The following is a 22,416-nucleotide window of genomic DNA, read 5'->3' as shown; positions in this document are numbered from 1 at the left end:
ACAAACATACATTTTAGTATGTTTAGAAATAGAAAACACAACATGCATTAACATCAGTTATTGATTACAGGTATCTCCTCATTTCATGATTACCAGCATGCATTAGCTCATAATCATCACTATTATTTCCCAACAACTTATTAAACTCTACTAAAATGTTCTGATTGTGTTAATAGTTAAACCCACATTCATAAAGCTTTTCTATATTCACTTACCTTTTATCAAAAAAAAACCAAAAACACAGATTTAGGCTTTCCAGGCAAAAGTTATGCGATCTTCAGAACATTATGAAGAAGAAAATGATTAAGAAAATGACCCCTTGTCACCAAACTCCTTCTATGAATGACTAAGAATTTAAAAAGAGGAAACAGCAGCTTAGTTTCTCATCAGTCATTTGTGTTGAAAAAGAAAATTGGCGTGTCCCTGCTCTGCTGGTTCTGCAGCGACACCGTACCAGTGCAGTGAAATGGTTTTCATCTCTTGGATTCCCTCGGTGGAAGTGTCGCAATAGAAGATAACTTGGACTACTCTTGACAAGTGGTTTACGCCGCCTTGATATTGTGTTGCATCTGCCAGCTCACTTTTCCAAAGACTATCATCCTCATTAAATAGTTCACAAGTCGTTCTCTTGCATACTCAGCCTACTTTTGCGTTACAGCTTCTATCACTTTCCATTTTAGGGTTTAATACTGCCGTGCTGGGTAAATATAGGAGCCAGGAGTCTTTCATACCTCTGTCCACAGCTGAGGGGCTATGTTGAGGTATTCAAAAACTGCAACAGCAGCCCTGATTATCCAGACTGAGCTACAGTACACAAGGGTGCACATGAGAAACATGACAGGCACTCATGAATGAGAAACTGAGGGATGATCCACAGGGCAGCCCCACCCTCTGGGATCATATTTCCTCTAACAGTCAACCTGATCTCACTGCTCACACACAGAGAACTCTAGAAGAGTGTGTGTGTGTTAATGATCAGAGGTAAATCCTCCAGTGTTGCTGTTAATGAGTTAGTCTCTTCATTACACTGTGACAACAGCGGATTTGGATTCAGATTCTTGCAGTCAGTCTTAACCTTGCTGCTATATTTAGTAGGTCAATGTGTTGCTGTTGACCACAAGTGGGAGCTGAATTCACTTTTAATAACAGATGAACTTCAGCAAAACCTCCACAACAGATCAAACAACTTAGGTACAGTGTTATTGTGCTTTTGCAGGCGGACGTGAATCTTTAAAAAGATGGAACCTGCTCTCCTCCACTTTCACTTTGACATGTAAGCCTTATATACGGTTTCATTCATTTGTTCTTTGCACACACATACACATACACACACTGCCCATCAGTCATTACAAATCGAAGGATAAAAGAGAAGCAAGTGCATTATAAGCTACAGGCTGGGAGACCGCTTAAACCTTTTAACGTCCACACCAGTGTGAGTTTGGATGGACTGAATCAGTGGGGAGAAAAGATGCTGCTCTTGCTGCTGTGGGTTGTGCTTCCATTAGTCTTGATGGAGCCCGGAACCTGAGATACCGTCTCCATAATCTATTTTGGAGGAATGTTATGCTGCGCGTCCTCAACAGGCTGAACCAACAGCATGTGCTGTAGATTGCACTTCAGCAAATTGCAAAGATGCTGTAGTTGCACTATGTGATTATAGTGAAGAAGAGAAACTGTTTTTTGGTTGTCATGTTTCTGTGTCACCACTGAGGGGCCTCAGACACTATAATCTGTGTCTCAGCTGCAGGTTTTGAGCCAATCATACACATTACACACCATTCATAAGTGAACCAGTAGCCTATTACTCAAACTAACAAAACTTTATTTTAAACTCTAGATTTCAAAATGATCTGTCATGCTCAATTGTAGGGAAATAGACTTTAAAATTGATGACATTTAGAATATTTGCATCTGATGTAACAATAAAAATGTGGTTTATTGACACCTCAGTCAAGCAAGGAGGTGTTGAAGAAGACAAATACATAAATACTTGTTATATTGCGTATTCAGTATTTGCTGTTGCAATTTTCTGTGAGTCTGACAGCCCTGCCAGACCTACCTTAAATGCACTGATGTATACTGAGCCAGGAAACCAAAGCAAGCTGTTGGACAAGGCAGAGAGAGGGATGTAAAAATGACTTTGTCTCCATACGTTAAAACTACTTGAACAGCCTGCAGTATTAAAGCTATGTGTGTGCGCCATCTACAGTTGAGTCCTTTACTGAGTATACTGTGTTCATGAAGTTGCAACAGTGTATGGCAAATTTTACTCCCATGTAAAGCACTTTCAAATGGATGAGTCATAGAAAAAGAATGTTTTTTTTTGTTTTTCTTTTACATCATCTTCTTCCCCTTCTCCTTAAACCATGTAATGTGATTTAAGTAAATTATATTAAAAGGTAAATATGTGATGTAGGGGTGAGAAACACTTATTGAGCTTACTCACCATGAATTAAATACAAAAGCACATGACAATTCAATATTATTGACACAATGAATTTGAGTAATTTCTTTACATTTATTTCAGGAGACAGTTACATTACATGAATATAATAATGAGACATCTGTTACATCACAACTCTAACAGACTCATTCATTCACATTTTACACATAATATCAAGTATATATTCCACAACATCACTATCATCACACTTTAAGAGGTAAGAGGTGGAAGAATGCCTTAACCCCGCCCCCCTGATACAACACTGCATATGTCCCTTTATCCATGTGCATGTTCCCATTTGATTAATAATCTGTATTGATCACTCACATCAGAGAGAAAGAAACCCTGTCCACCCTTTGTTGCAGCTAGTAGTGAAGTGCATGTGCAGCATCTGATTGGGGCCCACTGATTTTCACCACAACATGATGGCGTAGTGATCAACAAGTGCTGCTGAGTGTTGAGTGAAGGTGTTGCTACATTGCCAGAGCGATCCGTTTTTTCAGGTGTCGTAAGGGATTCCAGCATGAGTTGTCCAAAATCAACAAAATGAAATGCAAATGTGTGCAGCCCATGGAATGTTTAAAGGGGATGTAAACACGGAGGAATAAAAGAGTTCACATGACTGAGGAAGACATTCAGAACACGGGCCATTCAATCCGCACTATGTTGCACTGCACTGGGGTTAGGATATTTGAGAAAGGGGCTTAGAGGTAAGAAACTCATTCCTCCAGGGTCCGGAAGGCGTTCTGCATGTCCTCCAGAAGCTGGGCGTTGTCTGCTTTGATCTTAGCTTCACCATCCTTAACAGGGTCCTGAATAATCCATCATAAGAGTTATTAAAAGAAATTATTAGACCAACTACAGAACAAAATGTCATAAATGAAGGCAGATAGAACTACAAGCCTGTTTAGTTATTTATCCTGAAGTCAGACAAAAAAAACCCAGATGAACCAACTGATCCCACTAAATATGATAACATGGAACAATCTTGTACCTTGAACTTCATTGAGCTGATCTTATACAGGATCTCTCCCAAGTGCTCTCTGATCATGGCCCAGGTGACTTTGTTGTCAGTCTGAGCTGTGGACTCTACCGCATGACGGGCCAAGTCGTAAAAAGCGATCATGTTTGAGAGGATGCCAACAGTTTTGTAGAAGGGGCAGAACCTGTGTGTGTGTGTATGTATGGACAGAAGAGACATTAAGACATCTGCAGTTTCTATCCACTTATGACTTGCTTTAGGTCAAACTAATGTAGCATAATAGATTTTCTGTTGTTACCACAAATATGATGGCCTAAAATTAATCACTAAACTGTATAGTGTCCAGACAGTTCCTCTAAATAGCACTAACTGGCTACTAAGATGATAACAAGATTGAATTTGTTCATTTTGTATTTAAAAAAGAAGAAGATAAAATGATTGTTTTCACCTGTCGTAGGGGGTGTAACCGTTCTGCTGCAGGAAGTCATCTTTGATGAGTTTAGCAACTTCTAGAGTTATCTTATCAGTCTCAGCAAGAGATGCCTGTGGAGAAATGAAGACGATGAAGACTGCTTTATTTTTTCAGAGTAGTAGATTAACCAGGTTAGCATGCTTACAATTGGATGATTAATTCACCAAACATTTTTTGCAATTCACAGGTATTGACTGAACATTAATTACTTTTGAGGAAATAGTTTGTTTTATATCATCTTAAGTGTCCTCACCTTGCCTACAAGCTGCACAATTTCAGCCAGGTCCTCCTCCTCCTGCAGAATCTCTTTGGCCTTTGTACGTAGAGGAACGAACTCAGGGAAATGTTTGTCATAATATTCATCCAGAGCTCGCGTGTACTTGCTGTAACTAATAAGCCAATTTACAGAAGGGAAATGCTTTCTCTGAGCCAGCTTCTTGTCCAATCCCCAGAACACCTGCAAATAAGAAAAAAAAACAAAACAAATTGACTTCAAGGTGAACTAAATCAAGAACAACTGCTGAGAGCTCACTTGCCATCACTTGCCTGAACAATGCCCAATGTGGCTGAAGTGACAGGATCTGAGAAGTCTCCACCAGGGGGCGACACACTGAAAGGAATTATTAAAGGAAAAGTCTGTTTAATAATTGATCATGTACTGTGCATGCCAGTGTTTATTTTGTTGGCCTTCTTTTCTCACTCTGATGAAAAAAGTTCATAGGAGAGAAAGCTAATCATGAAGCCGTCGGAGACCTTAATCAAGCTTAAAAAAAAAAATCATACAGAAATAAAAATACAACTTAGAAGAGGTAGCGATAGTAATCTCAACACAAAAAGGCAACTTCAGTACAAAATAGTATGTTGTTTGCATGGATTTGATTTCCAAACATCCATCAGTTTCTGTTGAGCATTTATAGTACTAGTAATTGTAGTAACAGGAATTCATAGGACAGGTATAGGGCTAAAACATGAAAAAACCACCAGTGTAGAGTTTTAATGTATTCACCCACCAAAAAACAAAGAGTTTGACATTAATCACTCTCCTTATATGAAAGCCAACTCACGCTCCTACGATGCTGACGCTGCCTTCTCTCTCTGGATTTCCCAGGCACTTCACACGTCCTGCACGCTCATAGAAGGAGGCGAGCCTGGCGCCCAGATAAGCAGGATATCCACTGTCTACACACAGCAACATATAGTACACAACACCTTGTTTACTGTCCGACACCATCTTTAGAAATACATATATAAACACCACATTGCAACATGAACTCACCAGCAGGCATTTCAGCCAATCTTCCAGAGATTTCTCTCAGAGCTTCGGCCCATCGAGAAGTCGAGTCGGCCATCATGCTCACATTATAACCCATATCTCTGAAGTATTCAGACAGTGTGATCCCTGCAGAGGCAAGAACATTTAATTTTCAACCTTTACTTTAACACAATCAACAGGCGGAGTCTGTCCCTGCTTTGCAACATGCAGTTGGATTTTTCCATGTATCCAGAATGGATTTTAGGATGTTATAAGTTTTCCCATTTTTTGTAAGAGACACTGATTTGTTTAGTTTTGAAATTTGAAATTAACAGGTGAAATGTTTAGGTACCTGTATAAATGGAAGCCTCTCGGGCAGCCACAGGCATGTTGGACGTATTAGCAACCAGTGCTGTTCTCTTCATGATGCTCTCAACTTTGCCGTCGACTTCCATAGTAAGCTGTTGGGCAAGAACAGTGCTAACATTAAATAATATGAAGACTGTACTGAACAGTTTTTTGCTCTAAACATTCATGCATCCCTCTCTTGCCTTTACTTATTGATTATGTTTAAAGTTACAATATATTTTGCAGAAATGACAGATATGACAAATCAAAAGCTTGATCTTCTTTCACTAACCTCGGGGAAATCTCGCAGTACTTCAGACATTTCATTTCCACGCTCTCCACAGCCGACATAGATAATGACATCACTGTTGGAGTACTTGGACAACGACTGAGAGATCACCGTCTTCCCGCATCCAAAGGCGCCTGGAATAGCAGTGGTGCCGCCCTGCACGCAACTATACAGAAGAGAGATTATGTAGTTTGATTAACATTTTACAGATTTTAGGGGAAAAAAGAGTAGTAAAATATCTAAAATACACAAATGAACAGTTCAAGACGATGTAAATTGTTTAGCTCAAATTAGGATTACTCACGGGAACAGGGCATCCAGGACTCTTTGACCAGTGAGCAGTGGAAAATTGGCAGGTAGCTTCTCTGTGACTGGTCGGATTTGTCGTACTGGCCACACCTGCACCATGGTGAACTTCTCCTTTACACCTTCAAAGTCAAGCTCCAGAACCACATCCTGAATGCAACACGACCAGAGAAGCACAGTCCGTCACAATCAAAGAAACACTGATTAAACAGAAGAACGGTTCTTCAGGTCAAACACTCACAGAAATGTCGTAGTTTCCGGGTGGAGCCACGTAGGAGACGGTGCCTCTGCTGCGAGGCGGAAGCATCAGCTTGTGCTTTATTAGGGAGTTTTCAAACACATTGCCATAGATATCTCCACCTGTAATGTGACTGCCAACCTGGAGAAAGGATCACTTATAATTAGTCAGAGCAGTTGGAGGGGAAAGACTGAGTTCACTTCCACAGTCAACACCTAAAATAAAATGTATTTTTCTTACCCGAAGACTCTGAACAGGAGTAAATTCCCATTTGAGGTCTCTGTTAAGGGCACCGATGTTTACTCCTCTTGGGATGTATATGCTCTGAGTGAGGTCATTGATGTCTTTAAGTGGACGCTGGATACCGTCAAAGATGGAGCCCATGACTCCTGGGCCCAACTCTACAGAGAGGGGTTTACCTGTGCGAAGGACAGGGTCACCGACAGACACACCAGCTGTGGCATCAAGTTAGGGAAATTGCAGGCACTTCGACACACTAAACAAACCTTAAAAGTCAGCGTCTTATATACTGACTCTCGACAAATGCTGAAATGTCAGAATTGAACATGAATTGTTTTATTTGAATTTAATCATAAGGTGACACAGTTTGTTAAATATTTGAATGTGGCAGCAACAAGGATACAAGTCTCCTCGTAGACCTGGATAGTTGCCATGTCTCCCTCTAAACGGATGATTTCTCCGACCAGCTCACTGTGGCCTACACGGACCAGCTCGTACATGGCGGCTCCAGCCATCGCTGTAGCTGTCACCACTGTTGATTAGACAAATTTGAAAAAAAAGGGAAAACATATAAAATTGATACGATGAACAAATCTGGTGTACAAGGAATGTGCTGAAAATCTTTTCTGGGGGTTATGATGTTTTATCTTGTTTACATTTTGAAATGTATATACTGTGTGTTTTTATCTATGTGACTATTGCAGTATAAGTAGACATATTTGTGATAGGGAATTTAGGCTACTTAATTTTGTGTATAATTTTGAACTTTATGCATCAAACACAAAGGTAAATTCCTATGTGCAAACAAATAATTCTGTTGCTGATTCTGAATGAATATCTTACTACAATTGTTTGAAAGGTGCTGGTTGCTTTTTTGCCTTGGTGCAGCGAGTCGTCCACTTATAGGAAGGTCAGCAGTTGGATCCTCTAGCCCACATGTCAAGACACTCAACTCCAAATTGCCATCAGTGTGTGTGTGTGTGTGTGAATGGTTAGAACCGCCTCCTGGTGAGCAGGTTGGCAAGGGGCATGACAGCCTCTGCCATCAGTGTATAAGTGTGTATGTGTGAATGTGACAGAGTAAAAGCATTTTTAGCGGTCAGAAGACTAAAGAGGCACTACATAAATGCAGTCCATTTAACATTTGTTGATCCTAGTTACAAAAACAACTGGTACATGTGAATTTTGCTACACAATGCAATCTATCCATTCAGTCCATTGAACGAAAAGGCTTAAAAACCAGACCTGGTCCAGAAACTCCATGAACATATCCAAACTGGCTTTCTCGGTCTTCATCCTGGATCTTAGGAAGTTTTGAGGTATCCATCTTGACAGTTCCTACCCTGAAAAATCCCTTGAGGAATGAATATGAGACATAGTTGCTGTCAAGTAATGTAAATTGTTATACAGCTAAGAAAACGTCAACACACACACATCATGCACAACCTATTCTTCAATAATGACAGCTAAGCTAAAGATACAGAGCAAAGGTGTCTTTTTTTCTCTATACTGTTTATACACACTACAGTGAGATGCACCAAACCACATAACAGATTACTGTCACTGTATGCATGCGATGCTGTGAAATGAATGGCCAATCCTCACAGCTTAAGGTCACTACTAGCTAACTCAGCTGAAGCTACTAAACCTTTCATGTATTCAGTCAGGGTCGAAGAAATGTTAACGTAAACTGGTTGCTACTGTTCATTGACGAATACACGTTTGCAAGTCATATAGTAACAATATGTTTGTTACTACACACTCAGTGTACAGGAGCAAAGCTGATTTGTGCGTGTGCACGTAGTAGTCAGGTGACTAGCTAGCAAACACAAGCTACCTTGATCATCATCACAGATAGGTTAAAGCTGAATTAACGATCATTCGTGTAGTATATAGGCCAAGACTGGCGAGAAATGGCAGTTTTCTACTACTAAAATCACCAAAAAATACATAAACAGCAAATGCGTTACCTTGTCCTGAGATGGAGATTTCCAGGTCTGTCTGTAACTTAGGAGGCTGAGGAGGAGCTTCACTGTGCTAATCACCTGCCAGGCACCGGACTGTCACGGGAAGAAAACATTTCCATTGTGGCTCAAGCGGCTTCCTCAGTCGGTTCATGTTGAGCTATCTGTGGAGCCAACATGGCGTCTGCTGCTCGCCAGTTTCCTAGTGAATGAGCTGTTCCGCTTGTCAACACACAGCCACCGGGCGCATTACTGACCTCTGCTGGGTGTAAGTAATATATCACCTGCAACAAAACAAATGTATGATTATGAAATGTATTCAAATTCTAGAGAGTGAAAAGAGTGAAAGAATCAGGAGGATCAGAATTGTTGCCAAGTAAGTTATCAGATTACATACAAGGAATGTGTCTCTGTGTTCTGTTGTTTTTTATTTGAGATATTATTAGTACAATGTACTTACATTTACTTCACATGTTCAAAGTGAAGGTTGTAATTCTTAAATAAATCTGGATAATTTAATCAGTAATAATGCATCATATTTTATTGGTTATTTTTTTGTAAGTAAAATCTGAATCTGCAACATAATCAGTAACATTATCAGTCAGGTAAATGCAATGGTACAGTGTTTTCCTCTGAAGTAGAATTAGAAGTGTACATTTGCATATTTTGGGGGCCTTTTGTAAATTATTTCAAGGTAAAATTACTTAAATTAGTAACACTATTTAATATTTGTCATATCTAAACATCATAATAAATCCATAGCTTTTTGGGGCCCTTTTAGTTGAGGGCCCCAGGTAGTTTCCTACCATGGCAGATTTTACTTAATGGTGTGTCGGACTCCTATGTGGTAATACTGCAGTATACTTCTGTACCAATAATGACTCATACTTATGTAGTACTTACATACCTAATAACATGAACTGTATAATAAATTGTTTAATACATTGTCTGAAATAACTAACTGAAAAATTCACAAGAGCTACACTTACAAGATAACGGTGTTTTCTGTAAGAAGGGGATTTACATGTCTCAAAATACCTTGTTGTTGTCATGTACATACTCACCCAATGAAAAGCCTCTGCACATGAACTAAAATACAAACACTGCATTATAGTTTTTAAAAATCTAAGAGAGTTTACGTTGCAGAAGAAAGGGTGAAGAGGAAGAAAGACAATGAGGTGTATATACAGGAGACTATCATAACATGATTTTCTGGATAATACTGAAGAATTTACTGACATGTCAGCATTTTCAGAGACACAAATAATGATTTATTTGCAGAAAAAAACAGTGCTCAGACTGCTCATGACACCTTATACACCACAGGACACACAGTGAGGTAGCGATTACATTTTGTAAAACATATAATGGAATCAAACACTGACATAACACAGGTAGGGCACATTTAGTTACAACATAAGGAATATACTCATATTTAATTCCATTAAACAATAAAAATAAATACTTAAACCTTTTCAGTATTTAAGATTGTAGTGCTGAACTCATTAATAAACAATAGAGCTTTTTCACAGCAGACATTTGTCATGGTAGGAAAAGCAAAGGTCTTATTAATAACAACAATGACTCGTTACATTCAAGTGTCCCAGACAGTTTGACAGTGAGCTATCATGTACAATAGCAGGATCCTAATACCAGAGCAGCTAAATGGATTTCAGCCATCATTCATTTTACTATTTACACTTGTGTTTTTCTTACTATGACATGTTAAAATGAAAAAAGGAACATATCTTCTAAAGACATTTCAGCTTCAAAAAACCAATGGCTTACAACACATCAGTGGTATAAAACTAAACATGTATTCATCATAAAAATAATCACTTTTTAAAAATCTGTATAGCACATCTGTTTCGGAGGAGTGGTGCTCACTCATGTAACTTCCTCATGAGAAATGTGGCAGCACAGTATTAATATAAGAGCAACTGAAGGTACTCAGTGGGTTGACATCCATTAGGTCGAGCCAAAGAGAGTGATTCACACTTTGGGTTTATTTTCACTGAAGAACCAGTGAAACAAATGTTCAGGCAGGAGCTACACTTTGTGTTTGGTCAGTCTGACCAATCATTTTCATCCAGCTCAGAGTCGTCTTCAGAGTCGCTGTACTCCACCGCAATACGCCGGGACAGGATGGTGGCCACATCGTTCCCCACCGGCTCACGCTTACTCTGCTGCTCTTGCTGCTCTTGGACTTTCTTCAGCTGGATGCCTAATGAGGCACATGTATATTTAACAATGAGATCAATCAAATATTGTACATTTGTCCGGGTCTTGTAAAGTGGAAGATCATTCTAAAACAGTTGTGTCTACTTTTATCTGACCAGCAGAAAACTATAATACATAATACATGTCTGACCGTGCTGATACTCACCCATACGGATGGCAGACAGCAAATCACTTCTCGCATCTCTCACAGTTTTAGTGTCAGCTCTGCTGCCTTCACTGTGTCCTGATAGGTGTGATGCTGCAGCTTGGGGAGGGGGAGGTGGAGGCGGGGGACCTGGGGGAGGAGGAACCATGCAAGGCCCCACAGGAGGCACAGGTGGGAGTGCATAACCAGGGCCTACATGCAAAACTCCATTATGAGGCGTTGGTGGTAGTGCGCCCAGAGGAAAACCAAAGGCTGTCTGTGCTGAGGGGATGGCTGGACCCAGGGCAGGAGGAGGAGGGACAGGGCTGGTGGACAATGAAAAAGAGAGGATTATGTTGCAGTTGCTGGAAAAGTGATATTTAATTCTTGATGTTGATTATGCAACAGTTGAGACTCAGTTTTTGAAACAAACATACTTGTAATCTGCAGGTGGACGAATTGAACTGTTCATTCGATCTGCAGCACGAGGCTCTGCCATGGAGTAGGTTACTCTCTTGTAGTTGACATCAATGCTGTGGTATTCATGCTCCACAGGTGGTGAGGGCTGTGCATTCCCAAGCACATAATCATGAGACTTGGCATAGTTACAAACAGCGTGGACAGGCACTGGAGGGATGGGGTAGTCTGGGATGTCGGGCCTGGATAAACAATGAAAGACAGAGAACTTCTCATGCAGATGCCTTCACATATCCAGATGGTGAGGCTTTACACAACAGACATATGGTGATTTGAGATGCAAGGTCTGAATCATGAAAATAGAATCTTACCCTATAATACCCCCAAATTTTGTTTTTCTTCACATCTGTCACTGACTTTTCTTCACCAACATTCCCTGAAATCTACCTTTAGTCTTGCTATCATGTTTTTGTATATAATACATGATCTTTTTAAAGGTTTAACTGTTAATTTTCTTGGATATTTAAAAGTAGAAAGTGACAGTAAATATGGATAGGGAATTAGAGGACATTTTTTGCCACCAGTCATGACTTTTCAGCGAAGATTAAATCTAGATCCAAACATTTTATGTAATCTTACTGCTACATTTCATGTGTAGCAGTAGGATTAGATGCTACATCAGGCATCATGGTGTCACGTGAACATGCAAACATTCACATACATGCGGAGAACTAAAATTGCACACAGATGCTTTAAAATTTAAATGCTTGGTGTTTGAATATGCTTAAAAGAACAAGCATCACTGCAGTTTCTCCAAAGCTGTGCCGTTCGAGGTGTCGATTCCATTTGAAAACACAAATTCCTTGATTCCAATCCTACCTTCTTTCAAAAAACACAAAAACAAACAAAAAACCAAGCGTGTGTGTGAAAGCACAAACCTGCCATCAGGGGAGAGCGAGCCTTCAGACGATGCCCTTCGCCGCAGTGTTTGCGGATGGCGATGATCTGGGCGAAGCTCTTTATCAAATGCCATCATGTTCCACTCTTGTCTGCGGTTTCGAGCCTTTCTCACCTTCTTCACTTCACGCTGAAGGGTGCTGCTTTCCACACATCGCTTCTGTTCCTGGGAAATGTGGATGGAGGGACAGAAAATTAGATGAAAACTCATATTATAAATACATATGTAAAAAATACAGAGAAAAGAAACATCAGCAGTTATTGGAGGTGTGCTCTCACCCTTTGCCTCCTCCTCTCTTTCCTCTTTTCCTCTGTGTCCTGAAGCATCTTCTCCTTCCACAAGTCGAAGAAGTATGACGGGTCAGAATAGTATTTCATGGCGTCAGTGGAATCCTCTCTGCATTAAAAAAAACAAGTTACAATATGAAATGACACAGTTAACTCAGAATCGAAGCTCATCTGATGTTACAACACATGCAGTACCTGTAGGCAGTGAGGGTGCTCAGAGGAGGAGGCCTGTCGCTGCTGTTGTACAGGTCAGACACAGAGTTTGGAGTGCTGCGTTTGGACAAAACCTGCTGGTTCTGGATGGTAGAGCTTTTAAAAGCCTTCCTCATGTTTATATCCTGAAGTGAGACTGCAAAACAGCAAGACAAGTTTCAGATTTAATGTAACACTTGTAAGAACGAGTTGAAAGTTAGGAATAAAATATCATCTGTTAATCCTATTGAGTGTTTTTGCAAAAAAAAATATGCAGGTCAACCTCAGCACAGTTAGATTGTCACTAACCCTCCTCCACACTGGAGTCCAGCTGGGTGACCTTGTCGGCCAAACGGTCGATACGGTCCTGGAGACCGTTGGCACGCACATAAAACGTATTGGCTTCATTAAAAAGTTCTCCAAACACATTTTCTGCATGTTTACCTGCAAAAACACCAAATTGAGAAGAGAAGGGGGTGGGGGTGGGGGGGGGGGTGTAAGATTTATTAAAGAAAGAATCACAACATTCAAAAACTAATAAACAGATATACATGCATTTCTGAATCCATAACATTTCTCTGGATTATGCACTGAGTGAGTGGTCCCTGCACATCACAGCATGAATGGAACACGCTGGACAGCTAAGATCCACTTAATGTGGATGCTATCATTAGACTGCCTCTGTTTATGCCTCCACCCACTCACTCACACTGTCTTATCTGCCTGTGATACAAAGCTTTACGGTAAGCTCTAAGCTCCTGTAACTTCACTAAATCCCAATGCGCGTGCACACACACACTATAATCAGAGCATCCATGGGCCAGATGTCCATGAGTAAATTTCCTCTTTCGCTCTACATTTTTCTTTCCTGTATATCTCTGTGACCCACACACAAAAACATACAGTTTATATAGACTTTGCAATACTTACATTTACCATTAAAACCACTCTTCTTCTGTACAAATTGGTTGATTACTCTGTATAGTAAAAAGATGTCACTATTGACTACCTCAAACAGTTTGCTTTGCTTTTAAAGTGACATTTGTGTTGTTTTATGTTTTGCTAACAGCCCCACAATCAAGTGACAATGAGGTATTCATTTTTAAAAACTATATAGCCTAGTAAAATACTGCCTGCTTTTTGTGCCAGTAATAGTTTCAATCTTTGTCCAAACAGATGGGGATGAAAGATTATTTTAAATGACACTGTATGATAAATAAATCATTTCTCCCAGTGAAAACCATTAAGTAATTTGGTGCTTTTGCTGTCATCATCTACCTGTCAATGTCTTTTAAAGACTTGTTTAAAGCTAATACAGGTGATGATTTTGCTCAAATGTTACTGCAGCTGAACTTGTGATTTACATGTTTTGATAGCAGTGATGACACTTGACCCTGACCTCACTTTGCCTCTGTGATGATCTCAGATGCATCTGAATAAGTTATGGTACAAACTTTTCTAAATGTGAGTAACTGTGATCTTACTCAGGCTACTGAGCTGGCGGATGATAGCAGACAGCGTGTTGTTGGTTACACATTCCAGCTCATTGTTGATTCCATCGGGTACAGCACTGTGGCACAGGTGACGAGGCTCAATGTTTCTCTTGACCAGAGGCATGACCCCTCCTCACATCTCGGCTGCACCGTCTGCTAGGAGACAGAGGACAGCATTGAGAGCTCAGCAGATAAGATCTGCAGAGTAAAACTGTCAATATTATTCATAAATATTTATTCATAAAGGGTGTTCAATGGGAATCAAGCGTGGTGTCTCCTCAAATGTCATATTTGTACAGCAACATGATCTTATACCACCTACACCTGTAATTCCTACCTCTGTTCATGGCAAAATTACTACTAAATATATCTATTTGCATAGCCTACATTAATGCATGGAACTGTGCAATTGATTTTCTCACTATTAAGTAGTATAATAATGATTCCCTAGGCACTATAGATATTATTATTTCTTCCAAATCTGTCGTAATTTTTCATTTTTATCTAATCTGAATTTTAGCAGTTGAAAAAACCTTAAAGTTTTCAATTTGTTGGCCTACTTTCCTTTTTTATTTTTATTATATTGTTTTAAAAAGAGTGTTAAAAAAGTATAATAGACAGCATCAACATCTAAATGAAAGTTTTTATGATTTTGTTATATTTGTTGTGTTGTGCATTGGGCAACTTGCTGTTGAATGTTAAATCTATCACCACCTCTCAAAGCGGTGTACCTATTGTGTGTTATTTGGCAGTTATTTAAAGGATTAAACATGCATAGCAATTGAATGTGATAAAAAGAGATGTGAAGACAACAGATGAGGCCATTTCTAAGTGAATTTGCAAGTCACTTTGCACTTTATTTTTATGAACTTGAGGGATGATTGCCAGTAATAACAGGTTGGAGGTGAGCCAGGGCTGTTGTAACAATAAGAGTATCAATTTACCATTATTAACATAATTATCGTATTCTGTGCACCACTGCAAACAAAGGTCACATTCTAGCATTTTAACATGTATGGAACAAAATATGAAGTCATATATCCAAAAGGTCACTTTTAGTTTTTTTCTTCTGTGCAATAATGTACGTTTATCTGAAGCTAATATGAAGCTTTAGCCATCCAAATGAGACAAATCCAGTAGATATTATTTGACATTACAGTATTTTTAGTGCTAAAGTCTCCTTTTTTGTTACTATACTTTCTACCGCAGCTCAACAGGGAACCACAAAGAGGGAATTTCATACTAAAAGGAACTAACTCAGAATGCTGAAGCCTCGTATAAGCTTAAGATCAACTTTTTAATTTATTTTTGAGTGATTGTGTGGACACATTGTGGATTTTGAACCCCTCACTTACATAGAAAGCACATTTGATTTAATAACCTCTATGAACAGCAGGAATGATTAAAGTGAGGAAAAGTCCCCGACTGTTGTTTTAAAACTGACTTAAAAAAATGTGAACCTATCGTTTATGATTGACTTGTCCTTTTACCTGAGGATGTTAGTACAAGAATAGAAGAAATATATAATACAAGAATGCTAAATCCAACATCTAACATGCAATTTCCATCAATATTTACCAGCAGCACCAGAGAACACTTAACAACACACCTATTTCACCATAGAGCAGCTGTGGGTTGACTCGGTTCAGCGTACGTTTGTTTTTCTCCACGTCAGCACGCTGAGACGGAGCAGTGAAGGTCGGGTCCAAGCTGTCTCATCCAAGTGAAACAAACTCTCTGATGGCCTGCTGTAGTTGTCTGCCGGACTGTGGCAGTAGTCATCTCTGCAGGCTGCAGTTCACTCTGAAAACAAATCTCTGGTCCAAATCACAGCTTGAGCCATGAGGGGATTTGGTCAGCAGATTTACTCCTGTCATCCAATCACAGTCGCCTTGCTAACCATTCCACACACAGTGTTGGTTTGACTTCAGGATGTATTAGTCCTATTTTTATGGATTCAAAGTCATAGCTGCCTTCTATGAATTTGATATTTATATGGTTTTATTATTAGGCTTACAAGTTGCAGACCTAATTTTGGCTTTATGGTGTATTATAATTAAGGCTGCACCTATTGTCATTATTGATGGATTGTTTATTAGGCCCTATTTTTCATAATTAATTGATTAACCATCAAGTTTAGTCAGAAGATAGTAAAAATACACATCACAAATTTTCCAGATCCCAAGGTGAGGTGAGAAGTGGTAAACAGCAAACGTTTGGCATTTTTCTTTCAAAATGACAATTATGAAAAAATGTGATAATTAATTTTCTGTTTACTGACTATTTGAGTAATCAGCTAATCGTTTTGGCACTAAAACCAAATGCTCTATAAATTTGTAAATTGTTCTCACTTTGTTAAGAAATATATGTACTCTCATCATTGTTTCTCATGTAATGCAACTGATCAGAAGTGTTTATTTTTACTTAACCTTCATCTTTTCTCAATCCTCTCTGATTATTGTTTCAAACCACCCACTCAGCATAAACAGCAGCATGTCAGTCCCAGTGGATCTATTTACATGTCAGTGGAGACAACCTGGATTAATAATGAAATGAGACACTCAGTACACACACACACACACACACACACACACACACACCCACGCTATGCTCTTTTTTCACAGATGGCATCATCTGGATCGTGGGTGGGGGCGATGTAACCCAGATATCAGGGCTTAAATCTTTGTAAGTAGTGCACCATAAAACTATAACCCACAGTTATTTAAACCAGCTATCTTGATGTAATCTGTGTCCGCGATGGGCTTAAAGGGCAAGTTAACTCATCAATTGTTTTTTCATGGGTGGCAAGAGTGAATTTTAATCAATTAAGGAAGCTTTTGTCACCTTTAGTTTTTAGCCTATAACCCTCCATAAAATCAGTGCTTCTTGTTTTTGCTTTTTTTGTCTGGATTAAACAAACAGGATATAATGTATTAATTATAGAGCTTTGGACGTCCTGGAATGCAGATTTACCTTTTAATTTTGGACTAAACTAACCATATCCTGGTTCTAACTTTATATTTAGCATACAGACATGAGAGTCATATCAAACTTCTTATCTCACACTCACACAAACAAACAGCAAGTGAAGTTCCCAAAAAGACAAACTATTCCTTTAAGTAAAGAGTTGACTGACTATGTTAAGTATGTCAGTATGCTTCCTCGCCATTGGTTCCCTGTCCAAAATGTGATGCTAAGCAAGCTAAACATGGAGCTTGACGACTTTCCGTTTTTATCTTGTGTGATTTATGTGCTCATCACATCCTATACTTATTATATTAGATTACTTATATATTAGATTACAAAATGCCAACATCATACAAGAACCAATAGACCCCACTGTCCAGAGTAGTTATGGGAGGAAAAATCCCAAATACTGGATGATACTTCATTAAATTAAAACATCCAGAAACCAGAAAATAACAATTCAAAACGTGTTGGAAAATGACTTTTAGGAAGAGAGGTTAATAAGAACTGCTTAATATCAAACATTTTGGAAATAAATACAGAAATGTTATCATATTTCATATCATATCATATCTTGTAGTACTTGTAGTCTACTCCTAATAGTGTCATGTTAAGCCTGGGAGGAGTTCACTTGGGGGTCTTCTGTATTTTAGACATTGCCATAATCTCTTGGCCAGCTCAGAAGTATTAACCCCAATACAGTACTTACCCTCCCCATTATCACCATAATTGACCCTGCTGGTCTCACCAACCACCAGCTTAGCCACTTACTGCACATACCAGCCCAAAACCCTAACACCTCTATCATCCATTACACACTGCCACACAAACTGCCTCTCCTCTGATATTTGTCCTCCTATTATGGCTTTCTAGTCCTACTCTATTGATCACTGCCAATGCCTTGCCACTTATTACCCAGAGTGAGAGCCACACACCTCTAACACTGAGCTGTGACATCATGAGCATCATTTTATAAACCTCACCATTCAGTTTACCCCTTTTGTTTTTGTATAGCTTTCACAGCAGGATAATAATCTTATTCCATGCTGTCTTTAATAAGTATATCTACTATCTAAAAGTAGCTTCCATCAAATTTAAATTCTAGATCTTGTGAATCATTTCCCAAGTGGAAGAGTGGAGAGGATGCTGGTGTTGTTTGTTCACTGCTTCTCCATCTAAGTTGTAACAGTTTACAATAGTATATTATTATATATTTTTTTATAATTTCTTTATTATATATAAAGTCAACTATATTATTGTAATCGCTTGCCAGTAACCTTTTGGATATTTTTTTTTTTTTTTTTTTTTTTTTTTTGCTGCTTTTATGCTCTTATTTTTATGATGGTTTATGTTCATTTGAAAAAACGTAAATCTGTCTTTTATATTGATGCTTTTACCTTTCAGCACTTTGAAATTTGCGTCAAATGTAAAGTGCGTTACAAATAAATGTATTATCGTTATTTATTTTTACTATTATTATTAGTTCTGTGTCTGAAAAGAGAAGCAAACCCGGAAGTGCCGTAAACCTACATTCTCTGTAATGGCCACCAGGGGGCGGTTCCACTGACTCCAGAACAGAACGAAGTCCGATTGCATGAAAGTCTATGAGAAAATTACTGTAGGCCTACTTCTCACTTGATTTAGTATCTCAGTAATCAGCTTCCTAATGATATTATGGTCTCAATCGCTGGTTACAAGTCTTCTTCAATACAGAATGATTTTCATTTTTTAAATTATGGTTTAATTTCATTTAAATTTGAGGATAAAGCAGAGTATGCCTTAGGGCGTGGCTACATTGTGATTGACAAGTCTCTATCACGGCGACGACAGTAAACATGGCGTAACCTCACCAGACTACAGGCCATTTCAGTATGCTTCCAGTTTATTAACCTATGTGCAGGATTTTTGTCGTCTTAAAAAAGTTATGTTCAGCATTTGGTTACACTGAAGCCATTCTAATAAGGATGTTCAGTTTTCCCCAGTAAGTACATTTTTAATGGTTTTAAAGGCGTTTTCTTTAGCGGTAATTAGCACCAGCAGTAGCATAATTACTTTTCACCATACACTGTAAGTACACCGTGTTAACCAAGCTAGCATGTAGCTAGCGGGTCGTTCAAATAGCTCACCTCTCATCACCCGTTTCTTCTGGCTCCAAATATCCATGATGGCGACGGTGAAAATGCCAAACTTGAAGCTTCGCAACGTGAGTCCATAAACATATTTTCACAATTGATGACATATCCCCCAAACTCAGTCTGACATACCTTTGGAAACAAAACTAGAGCATGACTTTATAAAACAGCCTTGTTGTTATGCAGTGTTTTTGTTATATAATAAATAATAATAATATTTACATTATTTTGGTTCAAGGTTCAGTGCTTTAAAAAATAAATAAACAAATTGGACCTCGGGTATTGTAGTTAACTCCTCTCCCAATTTTGTACATACACAGGCTTCCACCTTCAAGTTTTATTTAAATCAAAGAAGGCATCTTTTGTAGCTACTGATGATTCAATGAACCACAAGTGCTCCAACCAACACATGGAATACTGTCTACGTAAAAAAAAATAATGGGACATTTATTCTACTGGAACTTCGGATGCCCGAAATAGATGGAAGAAGATAGAAATAGCTTCCAGCAATTTTGAAGATTTACCCATACCAGAGTATTAAAGTAAGCCTATCTCTGACTATGCAGCTTCAATGTTGACGTCAAACAGAGCAGTCTCTCATGAGGAGTCCCTTAGCTTTATGTACTGCACATTCAATACTAAATCACTTGAGTACCCCATTGAAGTTAATTGAATAAGGAACTGCAATCAAAAATGACATAGGACTTTAGTGTTTGACATGCTGCTTCATCTCTAACTTGTTGAGTGCCAGTTTATAATGGCAGCTTGTTCTTTTTCATAAAATGTTTAACAGCCTTAAGTTTCCCAACAGTAACACGTTTAAGAAATGAATTCAATCTGCTTTTTGTTATGCATTTTTGGCAAAATACAGTGAAGTCCTGTGATGCTCATTCCCTCATCCTCACTTTTCATTTGGTGCCATCTGTTGGTTATTGTTGGTAGTGAATGAACAGTTAATCTATAGATCTAGTGTCTTTTTCTAAAATGTTAATTCTTGATGACTTTAAGAATTTCTTAATGTATTATTTAAGACAGCAGTATACAATTGCAGTCTAACAGGATTAATATTTTTCTAAATATTTTCTTTGAATAGATCCTGCTGCATGAGCAATGAATATGGTGTTAATAAGAAGAAGCAATGCGTAACTGTTGAGACCTCCTCCTTCTGAGTTGAAGCATTTCTCAGACAACCAGGAATCCCAGATGAGAGACCAACTTTCAAAAGAGAATAATCTATAGATGAACACGTGTAGATATATCATTACATCAATATGATGGAATTAAAAAACAAATTTTCCTTCAGTATGACCTATTGTATTTTGGGGGGTATGAAAAAACAATGACAAATCAAGGTGTATTTACTTGTCTTTTCAGAGCTTTCAACGATATCTTGTGGTCTTCATCGGAAGATGGACTCTTCTCAGTTGTCATGGAAATGCATTTGTTGACATGTAAGTTCATTAACTATAATATTTTAATACATAGGCCTTTCAGAATTTACCAACAAAGATCATTCTTGACCTTGTGTAAAATACAAATTGTAGTTTGTCAGATCAGTGCCATCTTAAGGTCCACTTAGAAACCTTTTTGAGAACTTTCAACCATATCAGATGTATTATTTTGGTGTTTGTATAAACTTAACTTATAAAAAACAATTCAAACTATTAGCCACACCTACTGCTGTTAGAATAGTTATTGCCTATATCTAATTTTGAGATTATAATTATAGTGTATGGTGATTGTTAATTTAACAGTACCAATTCTCTTTGGCATCAGCAAATTATTAAAATTCACCATACCTTATCATTTTAAAGCTATCATCAAGTAATTATCCAACAGTTTTCTTCTCATCTTGTTTACAATGGGCCTTTACAAAACACAAAACCTTAAATTTTCCCATAGCAAAGCGCAGCACATCACACGACAGTGGGAAAAATAATCAGCCAGAGCTTAAGGCTGAATCAAAAGCTTCACAGTTCCTGAGCAGCCGCCTTTAGAGGGGGTGACTCTTAGAATGCCTCAGCTTGTTTGTCTCATGGTTTAAGTGGTGCACATAGCCATGGAAAGATCATTAAATCACTGTTTTACCACTTGGCTTAATCCCCACAACAAAAGGGAAGATACAAAAAAAGAGAAAACGGAGAGAAAAAATGGTGGGTGAGATTAACTAGAAACTTGATGGATTTAAACTGACGGCTCTGTTTCCCAGCGTTGCTAAGGGGAGTTAAGAATCTTGATTCCACATCTCCCAGGCTGAAGACTGGCTGCTGATCGGACGTTCCCTATTACCCCAGCAGTGGCCAGCCGCACTCGTAGTGTCCGCTGCTGTGACCATCTGCCGGATTACCCAGCAGGATATATTTTTATAGAGAGCATCCTATTCATATCCTGCCTGCAAAGGTTTACATTAAGGTTGAACTCGGGTGCACTTACAATGGCAGATGAAGTAAGCTCTATCCTTCTTACAGCACCCCTCCCCATCTTCTCACTGTTTGGGAGACTGATAGCACTGGGTTGAAAGGGGCTGCTTTGCTGTGGCATGAAAGAGGATCTCATGCAATGCCACTGTCTGCTGCTGATTTTTTTTCAGGCGCTGACAATAAAGTGGTGCCCAGCATGAAAAAAAACATTTGTATGTGCCAAGTGCAATTGTTTCTTCTAATAGGCATCAATAGGCCAACTTCTCTGTGTTACCATACAGGTGAACTCATTCCTGGGAAAATGTTTTTTTCTTTCTCAGCCTCGTAGGCGCGATGGCGTCCCCCTTTTTCCTCGGCCTAAAGGGATTAGTCGTGCCAGTGCTACCCCGGCTGTCACGGTACTGTCTACTTCCCATCTCTCTTCTGGGCCTCTAATGTGATTAACCCATTCCCTGTGGTCCAAATGGTTCTGGAGGGTGGGTAGTTGGGGGGTGAGGAGGAGGGGGGCACCTCCTTGGCATGTTCCTCCCCATGCTTCACTCACTATCATTGGCAGGAAGGACCGAGGTCAAAGATCTTTCAAGATGCGGAGATGAGTCCAAGTGGCTGGACAAAGAATTAATACAATCTGACACTTAAAATTTGATTTTT

General features: G+C 38.9%; 2 protein-coding genes across 2 annotated transcripts; both read right to left on the bottom strand.

The window, feature by feature from the left end:
• Positions 1-2,504: 2,504 nt before the first annotated feature.
• LOC128371084 (V-type proton ATPase catalytic subunit A-like) lies at positions 2,505-8,605 on the bottom strand. The gene is made up of 15 exons (XM_053331283.1): positions 8,541-8,605; positions 7,816-7,924; positions 6,974-7,102; positions 6,571-6,785; positions 6,334-6,471; positions 6,091-6,242; positions 5,790-5,952; positions 5,502-5,610; positions 5,174-5,296; positions 4,962-5,076; positions 4,444-4,507; positions 4,151-4,354; positions 3,874-3,968; positions 3,438-3,609; positions 2,505-3,255 (listed from the first exon to the last, which is right to left on the bottom strand). Exons 2-15 carry the CDS (start codon positions 7,895-7,897, stop codon positions 3,163-3,165), a joined length of 1,854 nt encoding a protein of 617 aa, XP_053187258.1. The 5' UTR covers positions 7,898-7,924; positions 8,541-8,605; the 3' UTR covers positions 2,505-3,162.
• A 1,995-nt stretch (positions 8,606-10,600) lies between these two features.
• LOC128371436 (actin-binding protein WASF3-like) lies at positions 10,601-14,370 on the bottom strand. Its single transcript, XM_053331755.1, has 8 exons — positions 14,238-14,370; positions 13,063-13,197; positions 12,757-12,910; positions 12,553-12,670; positions 12,255-12,439; positions 11,337-11,558; positions 10,921-11,225; positions 10,601-10,758 (listed from the first exon to the last, which is right to left on the bottom strand). The coding sequence occupies exons 1-8, from the start codon at positions 14,368-14,370 to the stop codon at positions 10,601-10,603; spliced, it is 1,410 nt and encodes a 469-aa protein (XP_053187730.1).
• Positions 14,371-22,416: the final 8,046 nt, after the last annotated feature.

This window comes from Scomber japonicus, chromosome 13 (genome assembly GCF_027409825.1).
Source record: "Scomber japonicus isolate fScoJap1 chromosome 13, fScoJap1.pri, whole genome shotgun sequence".
NCBI classification, from domain to species: Eukaryota; Metazoa; Chordata; class Actinopteri; order Scombriformes; family Scombridae; genus Scomber; species Scomber japonicus.
The sequence above is the reverse complement of the archived record's forward strand: the minus strand, read 5'-3'. Positions and strand labels throughout refer to the sequence as shown.

What these genes read in the sequence shown, in the direction of transcription:
- LOC128371084 (XM_053331283.1), bottom strand. Translation starts at nt 7,897, where the DNA reads ATGGATACCTCAAAACTTCCTAAGATCCAGGATGAAGACCGAGAAAGC. An exon ending in CTCCTGTTCAGAGTCTTCGG is followed by an intron (nt 6,472 to 6,570) that starts GTAAGAAAAATA and finishes TCCTTTCTCCAG; the next exon opens with GTTGGCAGTCACATTACAGG. An exon ending in ATTGGCTGAAATGCCTGCTG is followed by an intron (nt 5,077 to 5,173) that starts GTGAGTTCATGT and finishes TGCTGTGTGTAG; the next exon opens with ACAGTGGATATCCTGCTTAT.
- LOC128371436 (XM_053331755.1), bottom strand. Translation starts at nt 14,370, where the DNA reads ATGCCTCTGGTCAAGAGAAACATTGAGCCTCGTCACCTGTGCCACAGT. An exon ending in AAGAGAGGAGGAGGCAAAGG is followed by an intron (nt 12,440 to 12,552) that starts GTGAGAGCACAC and finishes CACATTTCCCAG; the next exon opens with GAACAGAAGCGATGTGTGGA. An exon ending in GCTGTCTGCCATCCGTATGG is followed by an intron (nt 10,759 to 10,920) that starts GTGAGTATCAGC and finishes GTGCCTCATTAG; the next exon opens with GCATCCAGCTGAAGAAAGTC.